The 24,500-nt window shown below is 41.9% G+C and overlaps 1 protein-coding gene across 1 annotated transcript in view; it reads left to right on the forward strand.

Moving 5' to 3' along the window:
- The window catches only part of LOC135976408 (uncharacterized), a 106,361-nt gene that overhangs the window by 37,183 nt on the left and 44,678 nt on the right, over positions 1 to 24,500 (forward strand). Inside the window, exons 6-10 of the mRNA XM_065571845.1 lie at positions 9,834 to 9,872; positions 20,086 to 20,379; positions 20,523 to 20,576; positions 22,550 to 22,633; positions 24,233 to 24,257. Of these exons, the coding sequence (XP_065427917.1) occupies positions 9,834 to 9,872; positions 20,086 to 20,379; positions 20,523 to 20,576; positions 22,550 to 22,633; positions 24,233 to 24,257 (496 nt within the window). The remainder of the gene's footprint in view (positions 1 to 9,833; positions 9,873 to 20,085; positions 20,380 to 20,522; positions 20,577 to 22,549; positions 22,634 to 24,232; positions 24,258 to 24,500) is intronic.

Raw genomic sequence — 24,500 nt, forward strand, 5'->3', positions numbered from 1 at the left:
TTCTTATGTCTTATAAATCTAAAACTAGAGCTTGTTGAAATTTCTTGAGTGACAAAAATTCTTGATGAAGTGTGGGGTTTCATCAACATCTAATTTTTTTCATGACAAAATGTTGATTTTTGACAACGTTTCCCAGTATTTCAGCAGGAAAATTCTAAAAAAAACCCACTTTTTTTTATCAAGCTTCTAATGTGCCAACATTCTGAAATGAAACATTTTAACTAAAATGTTTAAATATTTTTGTTTCAGTATTTCCAAATAAAAGCTTTTTAGAACTTTCATTCCACAAGAATTATCAGTATTTTGACTTTTATCCCTTTTTGTGAAGAAAACACGTCAAAACATCAGAATCTCCTGTTGGATGATAGTTTAGTTTTTTAAACAGTTTTACATGAAAGATTCTCTTTTCTGCACCATCCGGTCAAGTGCACTTTGAGATAATATCTGGTGTACTTATGTATGTAATAGGGATCATTGCTGAACATCTGCATCTTTAAAGTGCTAGCAATCGTGGTCCATACTGTGTTCTTGGTGCCAGTTGAGAGAATCATTCCACAGTCTCCATTTAGACTCTTATTTTACAGTGGATTCTCTAGAGGGATGGCTCAGTGGTTTGAGCATTGGCTCTCTAAACCCAGGGTTGTGAGTTCAATCCTTGAGGGGGCCACTTAGGGAACTGCGGTAAAAATCTGCATGGGAATTGGCCCTGCTTTGAGCAGGGGGTTGGACTAGATGACTGCCTGAGGTTCCTTCCAACCCTGATGTTCTATGATTCTAGGGATGATGGAATCCACCTGCATTGAGGCTATATAGGAAGAAACTTCACAACTATAACTGTCTTCTGCTTCCCCGACTTAGAGTTGACTTCTGTCTGATGCATCCTCCTTCCCCAGTGACTCTAGCTTCTACAAATACAAATCATAATTGTAAATAAGTGACCCCCTGTGAGAATCAAACCATAACTTAGAACCAAAGCTACAAGCTGAAGAGGTAGGCTCTTTATCCACAATAGCAAAGAAAACAGATGCTGAAAGCTAGAAATTGTCTACAAGGCTTAAATATTTGCATTAAACCAAGTTGTCAATATGCATCTTATTCTTCAAGCATCTTGGGCCAGATTTTCAAAGGTTTTTAGGCACCTAAAGATGCACATATGCACCTAGTGGGATTTTCAAAAGTTCCTAGGCAGGTTTGGTGCATAATGCCTACCGATTTCAGTGGAATTTAGGCACCAAACAATTTTGAAAATCCCATCAGCTGCCCATCTACATCATTAGGCACCTACCTATCTTTAATCACTTGACCACCCCTTGTGCCAGCGGCATGAATGTACATCAGAACCAATGTTTCCTAACAAAACTTTCAACCCACCAGTATTTCTGAACCAGTGATTTTGATTAATCTTTTTCATATACAAGAACTTTTAATCAAGCTGGACACAAACACGTTTGCTCTATCTCTATATTCACAAATACTGAGGCTATTTTCTAGTACTATTTATTTATTTCAAAATATTTTCCAGTGTTTTAAGAGTTTGAAACATATAGTAGAAGCTCAGAGTTATGAACACCTTGGAAATGTTATGGTTGTTCTTTCAAAAGTTTATAATGGAGCATTGACTTAATACAGCTTTGAAACTTTACTATGCAGAAGAAAAATGCTGCTTTTAAGCAGCTTAATTTAAATGAAACAAGCCCAGAAAGTTTCCTTACCTTGTCCATTTTTTTTTTTTTTTGTTAAAACTTTTCTATATATTTTTTTAGTAGTTTACGTTTAGTACTGTACTCTATTTGCTTCTCTTTTTTTTTTTAATATTTGCTGTTGCCTGATTGCGTACTTCTGGTTCCAAATTAGGTGTGTGGTTGACCAGTCAGTTCGTAACTTTGTTGTTCGTAATTTTGAGGTTCTACTGTAGTCACCAGGCAAGTTCAAATTCCGGCAATTCCTATGGTATTTTTTACAATAAGACTGTTCATCTCACTTCAATTTCCAGCAAACCAGCAAATTCATATGCCAGTGCAATAAGATCTGAGCACATGAGATCCAGTTCCCTGTTAATCTGAACCTTTTTTCAATTTCAGGATATGCATGCTGCTTCTTGAAGCCAGACTGCATTACCCTCACATTCAGTAGTACCTTGAATCACAAGCAGTCCCTCTGAAGTCAATGGAACTCCTCACAGAGTAAGGTGCTACTTACTGTGAGTTAAACTATCCCAATCTGGCCCTGAATTACTACTTAGAGTAGCCACACAAGTGCTTGGCACTTTACAGACATTTAAATGAAGACAAACCCATAACCCTCGACTATTTCCTTTCTTTTAGTGCAACAAAATTGCAAACCATTTCCAATGTAACTTGGAAGGGGCTCAGACTGTTCCAATGGGAGCAATGCTGAAGTTTCCCCAGATTTTTGAGTGACCGATGTGATAATATCCTGGACAAACCTTTTTGAATTAAGTTCAAGTATTTTAGGAGTTCACGTTATTAAGAATGCAAATGTTTATGTATTTTGGGGGATTATATGTAATTCCATGTAGGACAGGGACTGCAGCCCTTCAGGAACTAAGAACACTGGGGTTGTTAGGCAAATTCACTCTGGTTGTAACATCTCCAGAGAGCCACTATCACCGGGACAGAGGCTTGCCTATACTGGTTCAAAATGGATTCCCCAGGGGCTAACAGACAAAGAAAGGATGTTTGGTTAAATAGCCTGAGTTTAAACTGACTCAGGGCCCTCTTTCTGATCCAGCAAATGGGCAGATGCCAATCCTTAGGGGAGGGTTGGAAGCTCTTTGGCCAGCTGAGTACCCATAAGACATGGGTGCTGGTTCTTAGCTGAAGCTTTGATGCATGAAAGCTTTGATGAACTTGGGACCACAGGAAACAATGCCTATGTGGGGTTTTGAAAGACTAATCTCCAAACAGAGCCCTTGTTGGAGTTGGGGGTGATCTCTGTCTTTTGCTGGGGATAGCCCAGTGCAGTCAGGGAACTGTTCAGCCTGGAAATACCGCAGTCTGAAGGGAGAGAGACACATGTCTCCACTCAAGAGAGGCAATGCCTGGGGAGCTGGAGGCGTAGAGTGAGAGGCCTTCTGGAACACAGACGGGAAATATAGATCCCCTGCACTGTGATGGATATGATGGCAATGTATATGGGATTTGTAACAGTGTGAATTGGCATAAGTGTCAACAGCAGTCAAAGCAAGTACCTTAGGAGGGAAAAGCACAGAGAAAAGACTCAATTGTCTTTTCAGGAAAGGGACAGAAAAAAGAGAGAGAGAAGAAAATGAACATCTGACAAGAAATAGGCTGGGTGAGCTATGCAGAGAAAGGAGGTTAAACCCTGAGGATCAGACAAAAACACAACTAGTAAATGTACTATTCTAATGACCAGAAGTTTCGACCCAAATTAGGGGTTTTGTCTGAAAATGAGGAACTGAGGAAGGTACCACTGTCAATGAGGCCTATTACTTAATGGTTATAGAACAGTTCTATAAATTCTGCCACCCCAATCTGAAATCATGGTTAATAGGCAAAATCCTAGAGCTGTAACCATAGCTGGGAAAGAGGCAGAACTTTATGTGGATAGTCAGCCTGGGTTTGATAGAAAACCTAATAGGGATGGAATGGGATCAGAGGATAGGGACCAGGCCCCAGCAGAGATTCACACCGTGTGGATGGGGGAGAGGGGGGAACCACCTCCGAGAAGCCCTGGGAAGGTGTGGGGAAAAGTGGTGTTTCATATGTCACCAGTGGGGTCACTTTACCTGAGATTACCCACACCGCCCACTGAGTCGCAGTGCAGTCCTGTAAAGGGCAGCTGCAGCCCAGCCTCACTGAGTAATTGTGTGACTGAATCTCTGGAGAGAGGGTTTCTTGCAGCCAGTTTGCTGATGGCATATAACCATCATGCTGAACCATTCACCCTCATCCACTGCCTACATGTCAAGTTGCAAGCTGCCAGGTGCAGATCCACCAGCCCATCAGTGGGGGTGGAAGGAGGGAGTTAATGGGGACACGTTCACTGGATGGGCAGTGATAAAACCACAGTTAAGCCCCATGTTTTGCCAGTCCCCAAAAGGAATTAAGTTACTTCTCAGTGTATGCAAACAAATACCTGAGGAGAGGGGAAGGACAAGAGCTGCTGATCCGAAGGGCAATTTTCTAGGTCCTAGAGCCCGGATCTTTCCCTACCCTCAGCAGAGACTCAGGCATTTCAGAGCCTGGTGATGGCAGTGTCTCTAGACGAAGGTTTGCCTTTGTCTGAGACAGCTGCAGTGCTCTGCCCAGTCTGTGACTATGACACCCACCACGAGGAGTGTGGGAATGCCAAGTAGAATGTATGACAGCTGCCCGGGAGATGGCAAAGGTAACTCCAGCCTGGAAGGAACGGACCTTCTCCCCACAGTCTCTGCATGGTGACACCTGATATAACAACTGTGTGATGTGATTCTTTCATCGAATAAAAACCCAATTTTAGAGAATCTTTGTTTGTGACCTAAAATCCTTGAGTTTCTTGCATTGGACACACATTTTGAATGTGGTTAATCTAGTCCATAGTCTTTTCATGCTTTCAGTGCTATAGACTGTATAAAATCGGTCAAAATTCCATCTGGTGTAAATCAACCTATGGCTGTTGACTTCAATGGACTGAGGCTGATTTACAGCAGCTTGTGATCTGGCCCATTTTATATACAGTGGTACACAAAAGAACGTAGCAGCTTTCATTAAAATATTGATGAAAAATAGGTCCAACCTTATCTAAGAGCCAAATCCAATCTCAACAGACAGACATTACTGGAACATGCTTGGGAGTCTGACAAAGCAGAGATCTCCAAAATCCTCCAAGAAAAACATCAATTAAAGATATTCATCTCCTGATATACGTCCTTTCCTATTTATTTGGCCATCCAGCATGTTAAACTATCATTAGATCACTCATTAAAATTGTTTGATACAGATCAAGTTTACTTCTTTATATAGCCTTTGCATTTAATTTATAACATAATTTTTTGGTGGAGGTTTGGTACAGAGAGTGGAATAAACACGTTGTAGGAAGAGCAGTGACATAGTGCAGCTGTCCCACAGTAAAAGAGGACAAGCTGCAGGAGAGTGACACCAACCTGACTGCTGTCTGACTCCTGAGGAGCAAAAACCTCAGCGGAAGCCCAAAGAGCACTGTGGAGTTCAGTTCAGAGGAGCCGTGTTTGCTGTTCTATGAAGCCCATTGAGTTTAGTGCAGACTTTTCTAGTCTACACTCTCAGCAGCATAAGCCTCTGCAAAATTTCAAGACTGAGCAGTTACCGTGGATTCTTCTAATGATTCTGTCACTGGGACTCTGGCTTTGCTGTGAGTATTTTAAGGATAGTCTGGTTTTAAGAGACAAAACAGCCTAGAAGATATTTCTTAACTCAATCTGAAACATTTTCATGACAATTCTACTTTAGACATTTAGGACTGGATCTTCCATTCCATTATAGCAGGTTTATTCTGGTGCAGTTCCACTTATTTCCATAAATCTGAGTGGTAAATCAGATCCTTCCTTTGTTTATAAAACCAATGTGACCAATATTAAATACAATTTGACTATGTTAGTCCATTGTGTTTATGGATTGGGAGCATATTTTTGGCAGTTATAAAACCTGACTTTAAAAAAAAATCCTGTTCATTTAATATTTTCATAATATTTGATAGCATAACTTCATTTGTAATACAGAAGTGATCTCTTGATTATCCAACATTATTATGGAACATGAAATCTGGATAACTGACGGGTCAGATTTACTGGGATCATGACTGAAAGGTGCAAAAATAAGAGGAAAAATGTGTATAATGATTTGAAGAAAATGACTACATTTATCAGGTACATTATTTCCAATGAATAGCTAGATGAGGACTGGTTGTCAGGTAAGAGAAATAAATGCTAGTTAATTAGTTAAATTATTTTCCCCTAATTGTAATAGCTACACAAAGTTTCCTACTGACTATGGTTCTTTTCCTTTTAAATAATTAGTGATGTAGCTATCAGTCATTATGAGTTTAGCCATTCAGTTTCATTGGACTAGGACTAAGAACTTTAATGTTAGCAAAATTTACAGTAGTTAAGATTATATTCATTATTCAGTAAAAAAACAAAATACTTGCTTTTTTTTACATGCTTGGTACAGCATTTCTTACAAAAATACTCCTTCTGAACTGACATGTTCTATGTTTGGGCTTAAGCTATAAGAAAAGCTTTTATTTGATAGTTTTAGCAAGATCCCTTTACTTATTTGATGGTGGAAAATAAACCTCTATCCATGCAACAAATATAACTGCTTATTTTGAACATCATTAATTAAACTGCAATGGAAGTTTGGAAATTGCAATTTTTTGGGTGTGTAGACATACACGAGTAAGTTTAGCATATTGTTTACCCCAATCCTGCAGTAAACTCTATGCAGTAGGAACCATGCATCTGCCCCATTATAAGTTTGGGACCATAGCTTGTAAAAAATAACAGTACGGGAGGCTTTACATTGTATCCTGCAACTGGTTCTGTGCTGGTGGACTCCTGCACCTGCCAATTGCAGGACTGGGCCCTAATTTAAATTCAGTCCTGTAATTCACTGTGCGTGAGAGGATAACCGCACCTGCACGGAGCCCTACTGACTTCAACAGAAGCCTAAATAATTAATCTCATAATTAAAAATAGAGTCAAAGATGGGAAGTGAGGGAGTGCTATTCCTTTCTATTATATTTCATTTAATTATTTACCAAGTAGTATGTGATTGCCCAGCATTCTGTCTATTCTACTGAAGGAGAGTGGGATTCTTAAAATCCCCAAGTGATTTAGGAGCATAACACCCAGTGAAAGTCAATGGGACTTGAACTCCAAAATCACTTAAGTGCTTTTGAGAAGCTCACCCAGGAGTGTAACGGGGGAGAATAAATCTGAATTTTCTAACAGTTTGTAACTGAAATGTCACAATTAAACTATTGCATTACTCCAATAGCATTTTTGGATTGATTGCAAAATTAATTTGTGGACAAACTGTATAAAGTAAAAAGAACAGGAGTACTTGTGGCACCTTAGAGACTAACAAATTTGTTAGTCTCTAAGGTGCCACAAGTACTTCTGTTCTTTTTGCGGATACAGACTAACACGGCTGCTACTCTGAAACCTGTATAAAGTAAGATTCACAATGGAGTCTTAGATGCCTAATTGCTCCTTTAGGTGCTTAAGTCCAACATTTAGGTGCCACTGACATTCACAAAACTGCTGCTTAGATGCCACCTAACCCTGCTGGTGCTGAAAGTCACCAGGCACCCACATGTCTTCCAGTGAAGTCCCCTAGGTACTTACATTTCTGCAGTGTGTATGGACAAATCCTCCTAAGTCGCAATGGTGCTTAAGCCCCAGTGCAATTTGTAGGGTGGGAAATGCCTAGTTTATCTGACAGGCGTTCTCGGAGGCCCCATAAGAGCATGCCTACAGGTTCAGTCTCTGCACAAACCACAGCTGGAGGAGATGGTGCTGATGGAATGCTCCTATGCCCAGTAGCCAGAGCACTCACCCAAGATGTGGGAGACACACTAAAATGCCCACTCTACCTCAAATGGAGAGCAGAAGCCTAAACCCAGATCTCCCACCTTCAAGGAGAGTTCCCTAACCATGGGATAAGGGGTATTCTGGGGCAGGTCTCACAATCTGTCTCTCCCCCTATGTGGTGTATATGAAACCTAGATGCTTAATTTGGGGTTGTGAATTCTACTAGGTAGTAAAATCACCTAAAAATGAGGAAATGCAATGCTGAGCTTGTCCCCTTGTCATTGTAGCCTACGTTCTCTGTGTGAATGTATGTCTCACACACACACACACTCTAACTGCCAAGGTAAAATAATAATAATTATCCCAAATCTATCCCCTCCTATCCCTCGGTCCACTCCTCTCTACAGTCCTAATCTAAACTCTCTGAAGTTACTGAAAACACTCACATTGAATACAGTGTCCCCACATGACCAAGAAAAGTAATAAACATTGCAACACAAGAACTATGAAATTTAAGGCCAGAAGGGACAATGAGATCATCCGGTCCTTTGGCCCACCAACACCACCCAGCACCCACACATTAAACCCAACAGTGAATATTAGACCAAAGTATCACTGCCCACAGGAAACTAAACTATTAGGTGCCAGTGACAGAGAATAGGACAGGCCGAGGTGCACCAATGCCTAAGGCTCCCGTAGTGGCAGGGAAAAGCTTAAGTGAGACATACCCAGATAATCCTGGCAGGTGACCCAAATCCGCATGTTACATAGGAAGGCAAAGCTACCCCCCCTCCCCCGCCCCGCAAGATCCCTGCCAATATGACTGGAGGAAAATTATTTCCCAACCCTACATATGGCTGCTAGTTAAACCCTAGTATTTGAGCAAGAACCAGACATCCAAACAACTAAAGGAAAGAAAGCTTGGTGCCACTGGCCCAGCCTCCCAATGTCTCATCTTGAGACATGGCCATCCCTTATGCTTCAGAGGAAAGAGATTAAAAAAACTGCCCAGATTATATTTGGGGGGGGGTGAATCCCTTCCTGACCCTTGCTGGTGGCCAGCTGAAACTCTGAAGCATGAGCTTTTTTAACATACAATGTAAATAAGAGGTGAGCTCCAGGGCTGCTGAACCCTGTCCCCCACCATCACAAGCAAGCCCAGCATACAATCAGATTTATAAATTTGTCCACCTCTCTCTTAAAACTAATTACATTTGTTTGCCCCCACTACCAGTATTGGGAAACTGTTCCAGAACCTCGCCCCTCTGATGGTTAGAAACCTTCTAAGGTTTATACCCATTTGTTCTTGTGCTGGCATGTTCAGGAGGTTTAAAAACCTTGTGATGATGGAGCATGAAAGGTTGAGTTGTTGGGGAAGTTAATACCAGAACTGTGGGGACGTTATGGACAAAGTTCTGTAGGCAGTTCCTCAACAAATAGGCTCCATCCAAGTAGATCTGGTGTCTGTAACTGTCATAGTACTTAGGAGTGTTATTTTAAGTAATGTATTCAGATATGAGAAGCCATGGATTTGCAATGTTCACAAATACCAACAGGTTTCAGGATCATTTAATACTGAACAAAATTCATTCTACTGTACATATGCACAGATAATTATAGAACCTTCAGAGTTCTAAATTCCTAAGCCTTTCTCCTTCAATTTAGACCTGGTTTACTTTTTCAGGTGGTAACCCTAAACATGTTAAATTTGAAAGGCCAGATCACCAGCTTATATAAAATGGTGTAACTCCATTGAAGTCATTGGAGCTATGCTGATTTACACCTCCTGGGGATCTGATCCACTTTTTTGAGAAATTACAAGCAACTAAGAAAGAGTCTCTAATAAAAATTGCTACTTGATCTTATTTACTATGCAGTTGCACTGCAAGCAAAGATTCTGCAAACTTGTCCAGGTGGGCAAACCTCTGCACCTGAGCAGTCCATTTACTTCAGTGGGACCCATGTGAGCAGAAGTGTCAGCCTACATCATCCAATTACATTCTTCGGGCCAAAAGTTTTAATGTACCAAATGAACTCTCATGATTTTCAGTTTGATATTTCTTAACAAAGTGTAAATTCAAGTGTGCATTTAGCTATTGTTCTGGCAATGCCCTGACTATTTTAAGTAAATTACTTCTGTACAACCTGTGCCAAATTCTGCTTTCATCTACACTTATGTTAATCCAAAGAGAGTTGATCAAAGTCCCTGGAGGGTGTTACACTGGTGTTACCAAGACCAGAATCTGGCCTTTTACATTTCCTTGTACTAAAATGTATTTATTGTATGTTTTTTTCAAAGGTGTTCATCTTACATGCCAAGAAATCTGCAGCTCTCCAGGTGGGTGTTTAGCTAAACATAAACAGAAAAGAAATGTACAGACAAGGCAGGAAAAATATACATACAGGTTCTGCTTTTGTTTACTGTGCTGTAAATACACTGAAGTCAACAGATATACACCAGTGAAAAATCCACGTGAGAGGAGACTCTTTCCTGGATTCTCTGAAAGACTGAAAATTAGCTCTGGGAAATATAAAGGAAAAAGAAACATGGAGTTACGCAGAAATAGTTGAACAGCAGAAGAAAGGATTCAACTGATTTGTTGATATTCACTGAATAATATAATTGCCAAAGAGCTTTTGATCAGATGTAGAACTGGTTGAATAATGTAAAAATGTACCTGGTGAATAATTCATTTGAGAAAAAGTGGTCAAATTTGTAAAGTAGCATATCACTGAATGTTATTCACCCAGCACTTGTGACATATAAATTACAATCAGATAGTGTTTTTTAGTTGAAACAGCTAAAAAAGGGTCAATTTTAAAAATTAAAAGGAAAAACTATGATCCTTGCCTTGGATTTAAGGCTACATAGAATATTTGAAAGAGCTTAATAGATTTTGGAGAAATTAATTGTTTTTATTTAGTAATATTTAATTACCAGACTCTATCCCAGTTCTGCATCATAGAAGCTTTCACTAGCAGCCTTTCAGGGTTTGTATAGAGCAGAAATCAAACATGCTTTTATTAACTCTGATTTTTAAAATGATATTATATATGAGTTTTCACTTAGGAAAATTGCTCACAGTTTTAAATGACTGAAATATTTAAATTTTAAATGAACAACTTACCTCAGAAACTTTTGCTGTGGTTACACTTCTGCGGTGGCTATTTTTCCCAACTGCATTCTTTGCTTCAGTACAGTAGGGAAATGGTAACTGCACATAGATAGACTCAGATGGAAGACCATTTTAGATCTCAAAGGTTTCAAAACAGTGATAGACTGTGATATGTGCTTGCATGCAAATTGTATATATTGTATATATATATATATATAAAATTAACTCCTTAAATCATTCTCAACTTCAAGAGATAAGGTGGGTGTGGTAATATCTTTTATTGGACCAACTGCTGTCAGTAAGAGAGAGAAGCTTTCTCAAGTACAAGACAGTTTTGAAAATCGTCTTACTAAATAATGAGCCAGATTAAAGTGGAGTGTTATCACTTTGTAACATTTCTAAGACAAATCGGCTATTAAAATCAGGCTTGATTTTGTTCCATCTCATAGACTCATAGACTTAAGGCCAGAAGGGACCATCATGATCATCTAGTCTGACCTCCTGCACATTGCAGGCCACCAAACCTCACCCAACCACTCCTGTAATAGACCCATAGCCTCTGACTGTGTTACTGAAGTCCTCAAATCATGATTTAAAGACTTTAAGTTACAGAGAATCCATCATTTACACTACTTTACAAATAACCCATTCTGCAGAGGAAGGCAAAAAAAACCTCAGGGTCTCTGCCAATCTAACCTGGAGAAAAAATACTTCCTGATGCCAAATATGGTGATCAATTGTACCCCGAGCAAGTGAAAAAGATCCATCAGCCAGACACCTGGGAAAGAATTATCTGTAGTAACTCAGAACCCTCACCAGCTAATGTCCTGTCACTCACTGTTGGAGATATCTACTGCTAGCAGTTGCAGATGAGCTACATGCCATTGTAGGCAGTCCCATCATACCATCCCCTCCATAAACTTATCAAGCTCAGTCTTCAAACCCGTTAGATTTTTTTGCCCCCATTACCCCTGAAGGCCGTTCCAGAACTTCACTCCTCCGATGGTTAGAAACCTTCACCTAATTTCAAGCCTACACTTGTCGATGGCTGTTTTATAACCATTTGACACTGATTTAAAAGGAAGTAGAACCATACTCTTATTATTAATTCATTTGGGGCCTGATCCAATGATTACTGAGGTCAATGGAAGTCTCACCACTGATCTCAGTGGGTGTTGGATCACACCTTTGTTATGTGGTTGTCTTCATCTCCCATTGATTTTAATGGGGTTGAGGTATATCCAGAACTGTTGTAATAATTGAGCCTGACAGGCCTACTCCAACTGTGAGCTCAACTGTGGGGAAGTGGGTAAAAGTCCAATCACCTATGACAACCAGTGTTGATGAAGAAATGTACAAAAGGGAGACAGAAAAACACCATTAGTCCAAACAAAAAGGCCTACTGACATAGTTCAAGGACTGTGTAGAAAACATGTCAGGTAAACAAGAGGAATATGGGACTGGAAATCTCCCTTTTGGGGACCTTAAAAAGAGAGTTTGGAATGAAAAAAAAAAATGAATGGCTGGGAGACTGGTGGACTGGAGGAAGAGAGCTTCACTATTATGGCAGCTCCCCCTACACTATCTCACAACACTATTGGGCCCTCACTGTGCTGATCCTGAAAGATGTCCTGACCAGACCAGGCCAGTAAGTGAGCTTATGATGTTACCTCTACTTATTTTGGCTAAATTCCAAACATCACTTGTGATGTAACATTTCGGTATCTGCTGTCAACTACTCCTTTGTGTGTCCTTTTCCTTCCCCACCTTATTTCTTCTCTTCCTATCACTCTCTTTTTACCGTCTGTTTAATGAAAGTCTGGCTCTAACAACAACAGTTCCAGGCCAAATCAACTAATTTTTTCTCCTTTCCTGAAAACGGACAGTTCTGACCATCTTTAATACCATATAGGATGGTGAAACATGGTTGTTTTTTCCTCCTTCTAAAAACTCTCTCCAGCTAAAGGGAAAGGGAATGTGGGATAATTTAAAAAAGGACAACTTATTTAATAATTTACATTTCAAATGCTTTATCTATTGTCTTCCTATATCTTTAATTAATAAAAGATTAAAATGATGTTTAATTGTGTGTTTGCCAGGGGACTAATCAGGCTGGGGTCTCTGTATTCCAAACCCTGAACCATGTTTCACTGTTGTGAAGTGCCAGGGTCATGTTGACATCTCTGACTTTCTGGGCCCATTCATTCAAAACTAAAGCAACAAGACAAGCTCAATCTGGCTATTACGTATCAATGTAAATGTAGATGATACCTTGCAAAGAGATAGCCTGTGTGATGGGGTGTGTGTACAGTAAAGGGAGGCAGGTGCTCAGCTTCTTTTGAAGGGAAGAATAGTACCCCCCCACACACACACACAGGACAATATTGTATAAGCCATTAGTTGTGGGAGGAGGGGCTGAAATCTGGTCTCATTAAGAAGTCGGCCTTTAAGAGGAAGGGTTTAAGCCATGGGAGAATAAAACACTCACCCTGGACCCCACTCTGGGAGGACCCTGCTCCAGGGCTCTGTGCTGAGTGACGTGAAGAATGGACACTCTGAACTAAGGCTGGGTAGTGACTCCTTCAGGGCCAGATCCCCAGCTGGTGTAAAGCAGCCCCACTCCACTGGGGTCAATGGGCAAAATCGCCAGTTGGTGAAGGTCAGCATTGCTTCACTGGAGTCAAAGGACAGATCTGCAGCAGATGTAAATACCCATAGCAGCTTTCCAGTCAATAGAGCTGCTTCTGATTTACACCAGCTGAGGATCTGGCCCTCCCCATGGCAGTATCATTCCCTGGAGAGTCAGGAGAATATTGGGGTGAGGGAATTGTCCCAAGGGCATTAAATAAGACTGTGTGAGATGTAAAACTGTGGCGTGCTATGGTGCTTGAACCCAGAAATCAGTTGCGTCTCAGCAGTCTCCACAGTCTGTTCTTGCAAATGTTTACTGTGGGTCATACAACCAGTTGTACTTTAATTGAAGTCAATGGGACTGATCAGTGTCACTTTGAGCCTGTCACCTCCTCCCGCAGGCTTCTCCTTCTCTATAAGCTGCTTGTCTTCACTTTCCAGGCCTATCCCCACCTCCATCACCTCTCATTCAGCACTGAGGTGTGTCTCCTGGCCCTAATTGGACGATGATGCCACCTTCACTGCCCACTTGTTAGGTTCTCAAAGAAGCACGTTTGTGCTTTCTCCTGGGTTGCCCTTGCCTTGGGAGGCGCTCCCCATAATCAGGGGTGGCTCTATGTATTTCGCCACCGCAAGCACTGCAGGCAGGCTGCCTTCAGGGACTTGCCTACGGGAGGTCCTCCAGTCCTGCGGCTTCGGCGTGCCCACTGTCAAATTGCCACCAAAGCCGTGGGACTGACGGACCTCCTGCAGGCATGCCACGGAAGGCAGCCTGACTGCCGCCCTCACAGCGACCAGCAGGGCACCCCCCACAGCTTGCTGCCCCAGGCAAGCGCTTGGGGCGCTGGTGCCTGGAGCCGCCCCTGCCCATAAACACCCATTGATTTGTGATGAAAGAGGTACCAGGGCTCCAGAAATTAGGTGTCAGGGCTCAAGCAATTGTTTTTTACTTTCATAACTGATGACAAGCCCAGAGGTGCCAGGGCTATGAACTGCCAAACCTAGAGGTGCTGGGGCTCAGCCGTGGCAAGCCCTGGCACAAATTAAGCACTGCCACAAAAGCTACATTGTTATCTTATTTCCAGAGCCGGTGTTAGCCCATTGGGGGTCCTAAGAAGGAATATTTTTGCCCCTTATACTAAAACAACTCCACCAGAGAGGTCCTTTGGGGCCATCTGCCTGTCCCAAGTTAGGATAAAGGAGGAGGGTTGGGCATGGGGCTCGCAACTCCACCCCGTAAAAAATCAACCTGCTACAGAAACGCCAACAATAGAGATAACAGAGACTTTTAGCTTGGAAAAAGAAGGGTCTTCAACTCGAAGATGCATGACGCTGGGTGGTGAAAGTCGTGAGGAAGCCACTAAGCCAATTACCCTTCTTGCAACCAGGAGGATTACCATCGGTACATGGAACGTGAGGACCATGTACGAGTCAAGAAAGACAGCACAGTCGCAGCAGAGATGAGGAGCAACAACTTGACCCTACTAGGCATTAGCAAGACAAGATGGACGCAAACTGGACAGAGACGACTGTTGACAGGAGAGCTGTTGCTGTATTCCGGACATGAAGAGAGCAACGCACCCCACACACAGGGAGTAGGCTTCATGTTGTCCAAGCAGGCACAGAGAGCACTGATTGGTTGGGAGGCACATAGTTCCAGGATCATTACAGCATCCTTCAGAACTAAAATGAAGAAAATTAAGATGAATGTTGTACAGTGCTACGCTCCAACCAATGACAGTGAAGAGGGGGACAAAGACTATTTTTATAACAGACTTCAGAAAATATTAGAGATTTTCCCAGACAAAGACATCACCATCCTTATGGGCGACTTTAATGCCAAAATTGGACCTGACAACACAGGATATGAACAAGTCATAGGGACCCACACTCTGGGAGAGATGAGTGAGAATGGAGAGAGATTTGTGGATCTGTGTGCACTTAACAACTTGGTCATAGGAGGTAGCATCTTTCCTCACAAGCGGATCCACAAGAGTACCTGGGTATCACCAGCAGACACGATAAAAAATCAGATCGATCATGTCTGTATTAGCAAGAAGTTCAGAAGATCTTTGCAGGACGTTAGAGTTAGAAGAGGAGCAGACGTAGTGTCCAACCATCACTTAGTGGTGGCCAGATTGAAGCTGAAGCTGAAGAAGAACTGGATAGACGCGTCAGATAGAAGAGTGAATACAACATCAGCCTTTTGAAGGATTCAAGATCAAGGAAGATTTTGGACTGACGCTGAAGAATAAGTTTTCAGTACTACAGGATCGGTCTGAGGAAGAGGAAGACAGTGTATCCACCAGATGGCAGAAAGTGAGAGAGACACTTAGGTCAGCATGCCAGGAAGTGCTTGGAATTAAGAAATACCAGCAGAAAGAGTGGATCACAGCAGAGACCTTGACTAAGATAGAAGATAGAAGAAGAAGACCGTAGTTAATAACAGCAGGACTAGAGCAGCAAAGGCTAAAGCGCAAAAAGAGTATGCTGAAGCCCATAGAATAGTGAAGAGGAATATTAGGAAGGATAAGAGAGATTATGTGGATGGACTGGCAGCACAAGCAGAGCAGGCAGCATACAACGGTAATATGAAACAGCTGTATGACGTCACCAAGCGACTGTCTGGAAAGTTCAGCAAGCCAGAGCGTCCCGTCAAAGACAAGCAGGGAAAGTCTATAACAGAAATAGAACAACAGATGAATAGATGGGCAGAGCACTTTGAGGAACTCCTGAATAGACCAGCACCACTAAATCCACCAGACATTGACCCAGCCAACGAAGACCTTCCAATCAATTGTGACAGACCAACCAGAGATGAGATCAGAAAAGCCATCACTATGATGAAGAACAGGAAGGCAGCTGGACCTCACGATATTCCAGCAGAGGCCCTGAAAGTAGATCTGGATGTTTCAGTGGAAATGCTGTACCCCCTCTTTGAGAAGATATGGGAAGAAGAAGTGATTCCGGCAGACTGGAAAGAGGGATATCTTATTAAAATCCCCAAGAAAGGAGACCTCAGCAATTGTGCCAACTACAGAGGAATCACACTTCTGTCGGTGCCAGGGAAGGTCTTCAACCGAGTCCTCTTAGAGAGAATGAAGGATGCCGTCGATCCACAGCTACGAGATAAGCAGGCAGGTTTCCGGCAAAATAGATCATGCATGGACCAGATAGTAACGCTCCGCATCATAGTCGAGCAGTCTATGGAGTGGAACTCCTCGTTGTACATCAACTTTGTTGACTACGAGAAAGCATTCGATAGCATGGATTGAGAAACTCTCTGGAAGCTCCTTTGGCACTATGGCATCCCAGTAAAGGTGGTCAACCTGATTAAGAACTTATATGATGGCATACACTGTAGAGTGATCCATGGAGGGCAGCTTACAAACAGCTTCCAGGTGCGAACCGGAGTCAGACAAGGATGCTTGTTGTCACCATTTCTTTTTCTCCTTGTCATTGATTGGATTATGAAAACATCCACTTATGAGCGTAGGAACGGAATCCAGTGGACGTTGTGGACCCAGCTTGATGACCTGGACTTTGCCGATGACCTTGCACTCCTTTCGCATAGCAAACAGCAGATGCAAGACAAGACTAACGTAGTGGCAGCCATCTCATCGCAGGTTGGCCTCAACATCCACAAGGACAAGACCAAGATCCTCAAGATTAACTCCATCAGTAATGACCCAGTCACACTGAATGGAAGCCCTCTGGAAGAAGTGCAGTCCTTCACCTACCTAGGCAGCATCATCGACCAACAGGGTGGCACGGATGCAGACATCAAAGCAAGGATTAGTAAGGCAAGAGCAGCTTTCTTACAGCTCAAGAACATCTGGAGCTCCAGAGAGCTGTCTTTGGTAACAAAGATTAGACTGTTCAACTCCAACATGAAATCAGTCTTATTGTATGGAGCTGAAACCTGGAGGACAACTAAAACAACATCAGGAAGATCCAGACATTTATAAATAGTGGCCTTAGAAGGATTCTTCAGATCCGCTGGCTAGACACCATCAGCAACATCTACCTCTTGGAGAGGACCCGTCAACTTCCAGCAGAGGAAGAAATTAGAAGGAGAAGGTGGGGCTGGATAGGACACACACTACGCATGCAGCCAACTAACATCACTAGACAGGCTTTGCGGTGGAACCCTCAAGGCAAGCGGAAAAGAGGCCGTCCAAGAAACACCTGGCAACGCGACCTTCAGGCTGATAGCATAAAAATGGGCTATACCTGGAACCAGCTAGAGCAAATGGCCCAGGATAAAGGACTCTGGAGATCTGTGGTTGGTGGCCCATAATCCGATTGGGGTGACGGGCATGAGTGAGTGAGTGTCATACTAAAACAGGCAAGATATTATAATAAAAACCAAATGAGGGCACCTTGAGCTGCTCAGGGCACTTGGCTTATGCCTAGTGCTGGCTTTGCCTGCTTCAAATCCCTCCTCAGAAATCTCCCTCTCTGTGACAGTCAGGCTGCTGGTGTCCTGAGACAGTTGCCCTTCATACTGTTCAATATTATCTCATTGTTCACTTGTCCTTCCTCACTGAGCTGTCTGCGTTTGTGGTGCCTTATCTCGTACTTAGAGTATAAGTGTTTGGGGGCAAGTCTTTTTGTTCTGTTATAGCACTTAACACAGTGGGGTCCTGGCTCATTACTTGGGCTCAGTGATACATTATTAATAATAATTAATAATAATAAAAGTGTATAAGCCCTGGGTTCAGCAGTGTTTGCAGCATCAGAAAGACACATCATAGGCAATGCAAATGTTACTAGTTAGATGCCAAGAACAATAAAAAAGAAAGATTGCAATTGTCATTTTAAGTACAACAAAATATTTCCCCACAGCAACCATATTTCATTCTCCATATTCAGTTTGACTTTGTATATATTTATTTCTACATCTTAACATATATACAATGTAGCCAAATTACGGTTATGGCTTCTACTGAAGCTGTATTTTCTGAACATCACAGAATGACCTTTTAAGGTGTTTTTTTTTCTTTTTTCCCCTCCCCAAAGCTTTGCCATTCTTAATAAGAATTGTGGGGTAGAGTTAAGAGATTGTACCTAACTGACTAGATCTTTAATTGGCGGCTGGGAAAACCCATTTCCTTTTGAGAACACAGTATTTTGTCCCCTGACCACTACCTCAAACTACAAAGATTTTACTCTTTTGTTACTATATTCTCAGCCACAACTCCATCTTAACAACATGTTTTTTTGGTCTGGTTATTGTTATTTTTATTGTTATTGGGTTTTTTAAGTTTTTTTCCCCATGAACTAGAGAAAGCAGTGTGATAGGGTATAAGAGGGAAGGGGAAAAATTTGTATGAATGGAGTGGGCTTTTAACACCTAAGATCTGTTTATGCTTCTGCTCTCTCTTTCTCTCTCTCTATCATTTCTTTCTCCCCTGAGATTGCCACCTCTTTTCCTTTTGTTCCCACACCTCTTTCCATCCCACTTCATTAAGTATCCAGCCCTCACTGCTGCCTCAATTACTTGATCACACCCCAATCTTTCCTCCCTTTCCCTGTCATCTGGGCCTTCCCTAGGTTTTACTCTACCTCCCCATCCCTTAGTACCCTGATTACTTGAAATCTTCCTCCCCTAGTAGATGGAATCAATATTTTCCTTCCTCCTCCTCATTTTCGAACTCATGACTCCTTATCTCCCCTTTGTTTGAATCTCTCTTCCCCTCTCTGGCACATTGATGAAGTCTCATTCCCCAGTATCAGAGCTGGAATTCCTACTATTGCTGGAATCCTTCCTCTTATGAGAAGTCCAATTTCCCAGCTTCATGCTGAACCCACTTTTCCCCATTCATTTTCTGGAGATCTCATTGCTGGAGTCCTGGAGTCTTTGATCCATTCCCCACTTCTGCTAAATATTCCCCCTCCACTGCTCAACTCTGCCCTCAATGGGGCCTTCCCCACAGTGCTCCCTGGGAAGATCTATTCCTCTTGCAGATGTGGGGGAATCTGCTCCTAGAACACATGGCTGCTGTGTGGAGAAGGGCCGGGGTGAGCAAGCAAGGACTTCAGTGCTTCACTCAGCAGCTTGTATTGCCATCGGCATCTCTTCAACCATTACATTATGAGGCAGGTGTAAAGAAGGGAGGCAACCAGTTGAATGGGCGACTTTTGCCAAAGTCTGCTCCAATTGCCTGTATGGAAAATTAGAAGTGTAGCTGGATAAAAATTTTTAGACATAATATTTTAATGCCATAAAAAGCAGATTTGGGTGAACCAAAACTTTTTGTGAATTTATGTCAAAGTCATGGAATTGTTTCAATTAAAAAAAAAAAACATACTGACTATATAAAGACATTTTGTTTTGACATTTTGAACACAAAATAGTTTGATCTGAAATGACTTCATTTTGAAATTTACTTTAGTTTTATTTTAAATAATTAAAAGGGTTTCAAAAAACTTAAAAACTAAATGAAATATTTGGGGTGAAACAAAACATTTACTGTTACCCAGATTTTTTTTTACACATTTTTTCTGTTTGATAAAAAGTTGAAGTTTCTTTGTTTTGAGTCAATCTGAAACATTTTTTCCCTATTTTTTGGTTCTGCCAGCTCTAACTGGAAGCTTTAATCCTCAAGGTTTCCTTCAGTTTATCCGACCGTTATTTCAGTCTCCTTTTCTGCTCAACCACTGACATTTGCATCCATTTGCACTGAGCTCAGAGTGGTATATTGGGCAAAATACATATCTGAGGAACTCCAGTTAAGTGAATAGCCACATGAAAAATGCAACTGGTTTAATGTGTTTGTTCTATTTATTTTCTTCCCTCAGGCTTTCTCTCTGCTCCTCAGATATTTCTGAATAAGAAAACCAGCCATGAAGGGGAAACAGTTGTGGTTAAATGCAAAGTACCAGCTTTCTCTAATTTCACCCGTGTTATTTTCTGTGAAGACATAACGGATCTTGCAGTCCTACCAATGCAGGAGAATAAATTTGCATATGACCTACACTACAAAGTATCCACAAGTAGTTCAGGAAGATTTGTCTGTTTGTATGAGCATAAGGACACCCATAACCAGGAGTACCGTTCTTTTCTAAGTGCTCCCCAGTACCTGAATGTGACAGGTGAGACACTAACATATGCTATTTATTGGAACATTTTCAATTATTAGGTGGGCCAGAAGTATTTCCTTTTTAAGCACTGTTGCTATAAAGCAGATTTATGTAAGGATTTCAGATTATTGCAACAATTTCCATCTCTTCCACAGCAAAAGCATCTGGTTGCAGCCACAGTACTTGTAAAGAGCAGCAACCCACTAAAGGTAATGAGTTTTACTATCTATATTCTCCTTCAGCATTTAGAGCTGCTTAGACCGATGCCTATTTTAACGTCACCTTTTGGCCCCTCAGTATATCAGTTACGGAGTAAAATTGGTGCTTTGTCCCCCCATCCCCAAAACTGTGAAGCTCACAGTCTTCACGTCCTCTGCTCCCAGAGCAATAGAAGGAATGTTCGGAGGTGAGGTGTTTGGCTGTGTGGTCCCTTCGAGTATGCAACAACTTCTACAAGGAGACACATGAAATTCAATCATGTTGTGGTGCCCACTAGATCTAACTTTTGAGTGCTTGACTTTACAACATAAATAACAACCTAAATTCTTTTTACATAGTGTGTGTGTGTGTGGGGGGGGGAGTTTGTGTGTGTGTGTATGTGTGTGGGCAGAGGGGAGTTTATGTGTGTGTATGGGAAGGGGGAAGTTTGTGTGTCTCTGTGTGTGTGTGTGTGTATTTGCGCACATGTGCATGTCTGCATGTGTGTAATTTCCTATGGCCTTTTCTTTTTAAATTAAAATACAATTTGATTATTATTCAGCTGTAAATCCCTCCCTCCCCATGTATCATAGCAGGGTTGGAGCATTGATACTTCAGCACCGCAGCATAAGATCCTACTGCTTGTGCTATGAGACTAAGTTAAGAACTTTAGTGGCAGCTACAGAAAGCTGCTTTTCCAGAGGGTCTGATGGATGGGTTGTGGGTCCAGGTACTGACTCCATGGAGTGGTTGGGGAGAAGATGATTCCATATCTCTCTCTCTCTCGCTCTCTCTCTCTCTCTCTCTCACCCTTGCAATTTGGGGAGGTCTTACCACCTTGTTGCCCTTAGAGAGTGGGGATTGATCACTTGCACTCTGTGGTAGGTCTAGGGGATAGTTAGGGGACCCTAGTCTGTCTTTCTCTCTCCATGCCCAGGAGCTGGCAGAGATCCTTTCCCACATGGTGTTCCTGAAGTGTGTATATGGGGCGGGGGGGGGGGGGGGAATGTGGGCCACTGGGGCCATGTGTTGGGTTCAGGCATTTGCACTAGGGGTTGCTGGGCCTGGCCAGCAGTATCCCTGGAGTTTCCTGTGCCCCTGCCAGCCTCAGAGTGCTCAGTGATTTTGGCATTGACAACAGATACCTTCAGAATGGAAGGAGAGAGGGGAAATGACAATTTTTAACAGTTTATATCTCAGTCACATCAAAATGGAATTTCATGGGACAAAGAAAAGTCACTTCTGTAGCCTAAACGGATTCCCCTTGTTGCCTGCCCAGAACTGGGCCCCGAGATGGCAAACAGGGGTTCGTTGCCCGGTGTGCTTGGCACCAATAAAGACACCGAGGGGAGAAAGCAAGCCAAGTTTATTTCAGAGCTCTGAAATGGCACTAGGAGACCAGCATGTCTCAAATCAAGTGCAGCACATACAAATAAAATTTTCCCTTTTATATTCCAAGCTGTTTCTGTGTAAGCCTTTGTCTGTTACTCCCTCTTACCCCTCCCACCCTTCCCTTCTCTAGCAGTTACAATTAGAAAAGTTCCCATTCGTCTGCTTATCTTTTGGTCTTGCAAGGCCTGTTTACAGCAGCTGCCTGCTAGAAAGGCTGACCCTTACATTTCTGCTTCAACATGTAAGCAGTTAGCATAGAAGGAGGTGAGAGTTCACAAGATGGAGTTTTGTGGCTCAGGTAGGCCCAGAGCAGAAGAGCTTCATTGGCTCTTCGGCCTTCCACTCTCCCGAGTTACCTGGTAGCTATGCCTAGTGACACCAACACCCTTGTTAAATGTCAAAGGCCTATTGAAAATATCAGAGCTGTGGGAGCCTCTCAAAGAAAAGGCCTCACAAATCCTTTGCATTGGAAAGTGCTAGGCAAGCTAAATATAGGGGTCACTATCAGTGCCCTTTGTAATTACTTCTCCCGTATTTATTTGTCTTTCTGTTGCCTACTGTGAGTCTGATTTATGAGCAATTTCTTTTCTAGGATTGTCCCTTCCAGCAATATTGGGAATCTCAGTTCCTTTGCTCCTGGTTCTAGTTGTGGCGTGCTCTCTTATGGTGAAAAAAGGTAATAGTAACATTCTTCAGTGCTCACAACTGCACAGATAGAGACTCAGAAACAGTCACTAAAAGCCATATGTGGCTTTGAAGGTTTTATACCTAATGGGACAGAGCTCCAGCTGGTGTAATTTCGTATCGCTCCATTGGAGTCAATGGGCCAGATCCTCAGCAGGTGTGTATCAGCCCTGCTCCATTGGAGTTAGGTCAGATCCCCAGCTCGGATAAATCAGACAGCTCCTTTAAAGTCAGTGAAGCGATGCCAGTTCACCCCAGTTGAACATCTTGCCTTTTATACGTAAGTGCATCTCTCAGGGCTTGTCTTTATGAACACTTAGTACATGACAAGCTGGGATGGCTACCTCACACTAGCCTGCTGTCCTTGTGGACCCTGCTTCCATCCACCTAAAGTTCTGGAGTGCACTCTGATCTGTCCTACTTTGAAATGGAAATAAATCAAAGTGCACTGGGGGACTTTTAATGCATGACATTTAATGGGTCCACTTGGCCAGTGAGTGCACAGCAGGCTAGAGCACAGTATATTTAACCCTAGCTTGCCACGTACTAACCCTTTAGGGTATGTCTATTCAGCAAATTAATGTGTAATTGGATAGGCATACCTGTGATAGCTTTAATTTAGCTAGCATGAATAACATGAGAAGTGAAGGCCTTGTGATATGGACTCCAGTATGGCTGAATAGTAGACAAATCAGATTTATGAATAAGAGAGCCATGTTTGGTTCACTTAGATTCATGGGTCTTAAAAAATTTTGGGCAAATTCAGGAAACATCTGGGTATTCCTGAAAATGTTTGTAAATCCTGAAAGCTTTATTTGATTTAGCACAAGTTACTATTTACCTGAACATTCAGTTAACTGTTCCCCACAACTAACCAGAGAGCACATACAATAGTATATGATTTAGTGGACCAACCACATACTGCAAACAACTAGCTAAAAGAAACATAGATTGAAAATTATGCAACCAACTCTTTGGTGAATGCTTACAAATAGAATATTCAGAGAAATAGGGTCAGTCCACAAACAATTTTGTAACGAAAAAAGTGACTACATATGTAACTAAGCATTGTTTAACGAATTCTAGTGAATGTATAACGTATCTAAAGTGGGAAATCTGCAGAACACAACTATTCTAATATATTGTTTTTGTTCTGCCAGACTGGTGCTACAATTAATAACACAAACTGTTTTTCAGGCAATATCTTAGGATGTAAGAATGCCAGAGGGGAGATTTTTCAAAGGCACAAATGAAAGTTAGGCACCCCATGAAAGTCAAGGGAAGTTAGGAGCCAAAATCCCATTTCTGCTTTGGAAAAATCTCTCTCCTATAGACTAATGCAGATAACAGGTAGGGATCAAAATGTGTAGTATATAGATAAAGAAAAGCCAAGCTAAAGTTTGAAATTACAGTCTTGTCCTGTTTCCATTAATACTAATGTGATCTTTGCCATTGGTTTCAATGGGAGCAGAGGCAGCATGGAGCAAAGTGCTACACAGAAAGATGATTGCAATGTGTGCCTGTTCATTTTCTTACTCTCATGACAATGTGAAGAGTTTTTTTGATAACTTTTCCTTTTGTTTTTGTTTAGTTCAATCTAAAAAGAGACCTATAAGGTAGGAAATTATTATTCCTTATGTTATTCCACTTACTAAAGCTTCATTTAACACTATGTTGATGTGCAGAATACACCAAACTTAACTCTGCCTCCTGCCCCTAATCCCCACCCCCATCACATGCAATCAGATATTCTTCCTACCTTCACCAATTCTGTGACGGTAGGAAGTAGCAGACATAGATCCCATGCACCCTTCTCAGAGGATGAACACCTCTCCCTAGTCACCTTCCTTGTAAGGACC

The sequence above is a fragment of the Chrysemys picta genome, chromosome 17 (genome assembly GCF_011386835.1).
Source record: "Chrysemys picta bellii isolate R12L10 chromosome 17, ASM1138683v2, whole genome shotgun sequence".
Lineage (NCBI taxonomy): Eukaryota > Metazoa > Chordata > Testudines > Emydidae > Chrysemys > Chrysemys picta.